The sequence below is a fragment of the Echinops telfairi genome, unplaced genomic scaffold (assembly GCF_000313985.2).
Source record: "Echinops telfairi isolate 266 unplaced genomic scaffold, ASM31398v2 ScPeMD7_3533;HRSCAF=4204_0, whole genome shotgun sequence".
Lineage (NCBI taxonomy): Eukaryota > Metazoa > Chordata > Mammalia > Afrosoricida > Tenrecidae > Echinops > Echinops telfairi.
In genome coordinates, this window is record NW_022107431.1 from 9,672,764 (window position 1) to 9,679,447 (window position 6,684).

Here is a 6,684-nt window from a genome sequence, read left to right on the forward strand (position 1 = left end):
CAAAAGTAATGTTCTCTATGTTGGGCTGGTGATGACGTCTGGGGTCTTCAAAGTCAGTGAGCAGCCTTCTTAAGATACAACGAAGGCTCAGAGCAGAAACTAGTCCACAGGACTAACGGGCCACATGAACCAGTCTCTTCTAACGTGAAACTGGAAGAACTGGATGCTGCCCAGCTACAACCACTGATGGTTCTGAGGGTGCTAGATAGGGATGGGAGACAACGTAGACTAAACTTACAACAAAAACTAGGCACACTGGAACAACAGGGACTAGAGGAAGTCGTGCCGTAGGAAACTGTCGTCATGTGCTGCTGAGATGGCTCTGACAGTGACCCGAGCGCCACAGAAGGAAACACGGCACCATCCTCACAGCTGTTATGCTTGAGCCCATCGTTCCAGCCGTGTCCACGCTCCGCGCCGAGTCTGCCTCTTTCTCACTGCTCTTCTGCTTGACCAGGCCTGACTCCTCCTGCAGGGACGCCCTCTCCTCACAACGGGTTCAAAGTATGGAGACAGAGTGTCACCATCCAGGCCTCTAAGGAGCATTGTGGTTCTACTTCTTCCAAGACAGGTTTGCTTGTTCTTTTGAAGTCCATGGTACTGTCAATAGTCTTCGTCAGCACCATCATCCGAAAGCATCGATTCTTCTTTGGTCTTCCGTATTCTAGGTCCAATTTTCACATGCACATGAAGCAAATGAAAATACCATGGCTTGGGTCAGGTATACTTTAGTCCTCAAAGTAACATTCTTGCTTTTTAACACTTCAAAGCTACTCTATGAATGTGGAATTTAAGCTATTCTTGCAGGGCTCCTTAACAGTCAAATAATCGATTTGGTTATAGAACAAACGGAAAAAGCCATGAGCAGTTATTCCCTTAAACCAGTGGTTCTCAACTGTCCTCAGCCACAACTCTTTAATACAGTTCCTCATGTTGTGGTGACCTTCCAACCATAAAATTATTTTCGTTGCTACTACATCACTGTCATTTTGCTATTGTTATGAATCGGCCGACCCCTGTGAAACGGTCATTCGACCCCCAAAGGGGTTATGACCCACAGGTTGAGAACCGCTGCCTTAAACAATGAACGATGGGCCGGCCCTGGGTGTCAAAGATCCCAGACAGCTCCAACTGGCCCTTAAATGTTTCACAAATTTGCTTCTCTGAGAAAGGGAAGAGGAGCCCTGGTGGTGCAGTGGGTATGTGTTGGGCTGCTATCTGCAAGGTCGGCAGTGGGAAACCACCAGTGTCTCCAAGGGAGAGAGATGGGGTTTTCTACTCCGGTAAAGGGACAATAGTCTCAGAAACTCACAGGGCAGTTTCTAGTGTTGCTATGAGTCGGTATTGCCTTGATGGCAGTCTGTTTGTTTTTGAAAGGAAGGAAGGCGATCATTCATCACAGTCACCAGTCACCGGTAAGCAGCACAGGTGCAGTTTCTAAATCATTGAAAGGCGAACCTTTCCTTGTGGTTGTGCTAACTTGGGCACCATGCTCAAATGGATTCAGTGCAGAGCAATCCTTCAATAGGGTGTCTGAGGCACCAACTCTTTACCAGAGCAGAGAGCCTCATCTTCCTTCATCAAAGACTGGTGGGTTTGAACTGTTGACCTATGGCTAGCAATCCACTCCGATCCAATCTGAGCCTGCTCTCCTACCAGGACCCTTTGTCTTACACTGAAAAGGGGTACACAAGGTGCTATGCCTTTGTTCTGACCTACCTACAAATTTGATTAAGGACACTTAGGGACAGCTCTCATAAGCTCAGTCCACATTTACCCAATAGCCAGGATGAGCAGGCAAGGCGGGCAAGGACAGCCAGAGTGAGGAAAACAGAGCACGCGGAACGGAAAGCATGAGAATGCTGTTGGTTGGAGTACAATACAAGCACTCTTTCTCTAAAGAGGGTTAATCTGGTAACCATGCCTTTGATGAACAAACTGCTGGCAACAATCTCAAATCTTATCAATTTAACAGAAACCCTGAGATCGGGCATTAGGAAGCTTACCAGCAAAAACCACCCCATCATTTAAGAAAAGTAAAGGCAAATGTGATAGTTTTTTGTGTGTCTGCCAACATGGCACCTGTCAGAAGACATGGGTGTCACTCTGGTGGCAGCCTGATGACTTTCCGTGGAGGCGTGATTGAGACACATAGCTCTCTGGAGGCCGGCCTCTTTCCCTGCCTTCATCTTCCTGCTTGCTGGCCACCTGACAGCTGTGGGAGCTCGGCGACGTTTTCACTGCCATTGGATCCACATGACTTTGCACCCACCGCCTGTGATGTTTCTGCATCACTGCGTGTCATGACGTGAGTCTGAGGAGGGACTTACAGACTACTATTTTTTTTTTTTAACATTTTATTAGGGGCTCATACAACTGTTATCCCAATCCATACACACATCAATTGTGTAAAGCGCATTTGTACATCGTTTTTCAAAACATTTTCTCTCCATTTAAACCCCCGACATTAGGTCCTCATTTTTCCCCTCCCTCCCCGCTCCCCGCTCCCGCATGAGCCCTTGATAGTTTATAAATGGGTATTTTGTCATATCTTGCCCTGTCCGACGTCTCCCTTCACCCACTTTTCGGTTGTCTGTCCCCCAGGGAGGAGGTCACACACAGTTCCATGTAATCGGTTCCCTCTTTCCTACCCATTCTCCCTTTACCCTCCCTGTTTTGCCACTCACACCACTGGTCCTATAGGGCTCATCCATCCTGGATTCCCTGTATTTTCAGTTCCTATCTGTACCAGTGTACCTCCTCTGGTCTAGCCAGTCTTGCAAGACAGAATTCGAGTCATGGTAGTGGGAGCGGGGAGGAAACATTTAGGAACTAGAGGAAAGTTGTATTTCTCATCATTGTTACATCGCACCCTGACTGGCTCATCTCCTCCCCGAGACCCCTCTGCAAGGGGATCTCCAGTGGCCTACTAATGGGCTTTGGATCTCCACTCTGCACTACCCCCATCATTCACTATGGTAAGATTTTTTGTTCTGATGATGCCTTATACCTGATCCCTTCGACACCTCGTGGTTGCATAGGCTGGTGTGCTACTTCCATGTGGGCTTTGTTGCTTCTGAGCTTGATGGCCGCTTGATTACCTTCAAGCCTTTAAGACCCCACACGCTATACTTTTTGATAGCCGGGCACCATCAGCTTTCTTCGCCACATTTGCTTATGCACCCATTTGTCTTCAGTGATCCGTTTGACACCCCGTGATCACACAGGTTGATAACAAACTACTATTGACTTACGGACTTGGGGAGTTGGACTGGGCTGGGATGTCTTCTTGACATAAAGCTCTCTCTCATACACAGGTGAGTGTCACTGGATTTGTTTATCTACTCAAGTTGGTCTAACACAGCAAGGAAGCAGAAAGACTTGATTTTGTCCGAATCTTTAACAGACAAACCAAATAATAGAATCTCCAATTAAAATCACAGATGCTTTAGGTGAAAAAGACGGGCCTAATTCAAACATACTTTAGAGACAAAGGCAGAAACAAACAAAACCAAACACACTGCCATCTGGTCGATTCTCGTGGAGATCCTATAGGACAGAGCAGAACTACCTCTGTGGGTTGCCAAGGCTGTAAATCCTTACAGGAGTACAAAGTCTCATCTTCCTTCCATAGTGGTCTCCAACTGCTGACCTTGGGTTAGCAGCCCAGTGTGTTGCCCACTACGCCACCAGACAAAGAAGCCATTGCGGCAAGGGTGGACACCTGTATGTGGGCATAACGGTGTCCGAAGGACACCAGCCATGCTAGCTACTGAAACAAGACACGGTAACCAAGGAAACTGCCACAAAATCGTGGTCGGTAGCAGATAAATTCACCACAGTCCCCGTTGGACTTCAGGAGTGGGAAAGGGACCACAACTGGAATACACACACTACTGAGATACATAACACTATTGGGAGATATTTTAGGGCACAAAAAGAGACCTCACATCTCAAACATGATTTAATTCACTGCCATGGAATCACTTTGGACTCACAGAGATGCAACAAGGCAGCATAGAACTGCCCTGGCTCTTGAGACTAACTCAGGGAGTAGAAAACCTCATCTTTCTCCTGAGAAGCAGTTGGTAGTTTTGAACTGCTGACCTTCTGCTTAGCAGCCCCAATGTGCACACACCAGGGCTCAATTTAAAGGGAACAATTATTAAGTTTTAAACAGGGATCGACAAGGCCAAGAGCCACCATCCAGTTGAGGGAGATCATTAGTTCTAAGTCATAATGGCAGCCAAGAGTCTGTGGAGATTCTGAGCCTTAAAAAGGCAATAGGAGGGGCGGAGGAAAAATGTCACAAAGGAATGACTGGAGGCCCATCAATAAATCAGTTACAGGTGGAATCATACACCTTGATTGGAAACATGTACAATATGCTGACAGAAGACTTGTAAGATTGGTCTGACAGAGGCAGTCAGATGTGACTCATGACTTTGAGGCTCTAGCACCCCAATTTCCATTAAAGGCACAGCCAGGCAAGGGCTATGCCAATTCCCCTTAAGCCAGCTGGGGGAATGACTGTAACACACTCTTTAAGGCACTGGTGTGTAGGCAATTATTTCTGCTGCTGGATGATGATCAGAAGGAATTCAATGGAAGCTGAATCTATATAGAGACACAAAATAGAACTGGGGCTTCCACTATTAATTCTGGCCTTTTACAACCTAAGCTCAGGTGGCGTGGTGGTTTCGAGTTGGACTGCTAACTGGAAGGTCAGAAGTTTGAAGCCACCAATTGTTCCACAAGAGAAGGATGAAGCTTTCGATTCCCATTAAGAGTTAGTCCTGGAAAGTCACAAGGGCAGTTTTACCCTGTCCTATAAAGTTGCTATGAGACGGCACTGACTCATGGTAGTGAGTTTGTGTTTTTGTTTGCAAGGAGAGGTATACAAGAAAACCAAGATTCAATATATAGATTTAAAACTCAGAAGTATCGGAGGCCCAAAACCCACTTGTGAGATAACTGGACAGTCCCTCACAGAAGAGCCACACAGAAGAGATGATATATCCAGGGTGCAGTATGGCACTGATGAAATATATAACTATCCTCTAGTTCTTTAATATTTTCTCCCTTTACGATTATGGTCTTAGTTTTACCTTATTAATCACATTTGCATAATTAAGATCGTTGAGTGCATGAAAGTCAAGATAGAAAACCCTTCAGAAACAGAAATGGGAGTAATGATTTCCTGAGGGGGTGGGAAGAGAGGGAAGGAAGAGGTGATAGAAATGATGACTGCATAACCCAGTGGAAGAGAATGAGTAACACTATTGTAGGTGATGGTGTAAGATATGGCACACAAAAAAAGGGTTCCTGGGGGGTAGGATGGGGGATGGAAGGGATAAAGGGGAGCTGATATCAAAGAGTTCAAGAGAAAAAAAATGTTTAGAAACTGATAGTGGCAGCAATTTTACAGTTGTGCTTGATCTAACTGAATTATGGATTGTTATAATATCTGTAAGAGCTCCCAATAAAACAATTAAATAAGAAAACAAAATGAACAATGGAAAGTAAACAAATAAGTAAAACTCAGAAGTGTCAAAGCTACTCACCATTCTATGAGCACTCCTTTCAAGACGTTGACCATCTTTCACAGTCAGCAGGTACCGATAACCTTGAGAAGATTCCAAAGCATCCACTTCAATTCTTTGGGGAGTTGCTTCCTGAAGCCTCAGTATTCAACGTTTAAGTCTTCCGACGGCAAAGAGGGCTAACATTAATAAGACACACATTCTGACCTTCTAAATGTCATCCAATTTTTGACCCACAGCGACACTATAGCACAAGAGTAGAACTGTTCCTGCTCCAAGACTATAAATCTTTACAAGAGTAGAAAGCCTCGTCTTTCTTCCGCGGGGCAACTAGTGGTCTCAAACTGCTGACCTTTCTGTTAGCAGCCCAAGGAGTAAGCCACTCCACCACCAGGGCTCCTAACAACGTAAAACGAACCCATTGGGCGTGTTAACAAAGACATAGGTCTCCCTTGCAAGTTTACCCACTGCCAAAGAATCCTAATCTCAGCCGGGTTTGGAACGCCCGTCCCTCAAAGATGCCCTGTCCCACCCAGAGGTGTGAGCAAAAAGATAGCGCCTAGGGCGGCGGTTCGGCAAGCGGTTGGACTTGACAACCATAGCCCGACCACCTCACCGGTAGAGATGAAGACGTAGCCTTCGGGCAAACAGACAAAGGTGCAGTGTGGGCTCCAAACCAGCATTCTGGTACCTAGTCATACCCCCCCCGGCCCCGCCCTCCGGGGTTTGTGCTCGTAGGAAACAATCCTGCCCACATCACCTGCGCGCGTCTACACCTGCGCGCGGACGAGGCCTCCCCCACCCTGTGGAAATCCACGGTGGACGCGAGCGGTGCCGGCAGCCAGCGCCCCAGGAGGGTTCGGACTCGGTCACCACGGAGCACCGGAGGCCGCAGGGTCTTTCCAGCCCTTCCCCTCCTTTTCCAGAGCCCTCCCTCTGCCGCGCACCCCACTTTCCCTCCCTAAGGCCGCTACCTACCTCCGCCCACACGCCCAGCTCAACCTTCGGTGGCCTGCCGAGCGCGCCTGCGCAGACACGGCGTGCGTCACCACGTTCTTGTGGGCGGAGCGCGACGGCGGGGGTGGGGCTAGGGCCAGGGGGCGCGCCGTCGGGAGGGTCACGTGCCCAGCGCGGGTGGCGG

At 47.8% G+C, this 6,684-nt stretch overlaps 1 protein-coding gene across 3 annotated transcripts in view; it reads right to left on the minus strand.

Annotated features, from left to right (window-relative positions):
* Positions 1-6,581, minus strand: part of GTF2H5 (general transcription factor IIH subunit 5) — a 17,542-nt gene extending 10,961 nt beyond the window's left edge. Inside the window, exons 1-2 of one of the 3 annotated variants that reach the window (XM_045294673.1) lie at positions 6,522-6,581; positions 5,565-5,703 (exon numbers count right to left, since the gene is read on the minus strand). In XM_045294673.1, the coding sequence (XP_045150608.1) occupies positions 5,565-5,599 (35 nt within the window). In that variant the 5' untranslated portion in view covers positions 5,600-5,703; positions 6,522-6,581. Of the gene's footprint in view, positions 1-5,564; positions 5,819-6,521 lie in introns of those variants that run through there. The other 2 variants (XM_045294674.1, XM_045294672.1) reach the window with 2 other exon arrangements.
* Between the last annotated feature and the right edge of the window lie 103 nt (positions 6,582-6,684).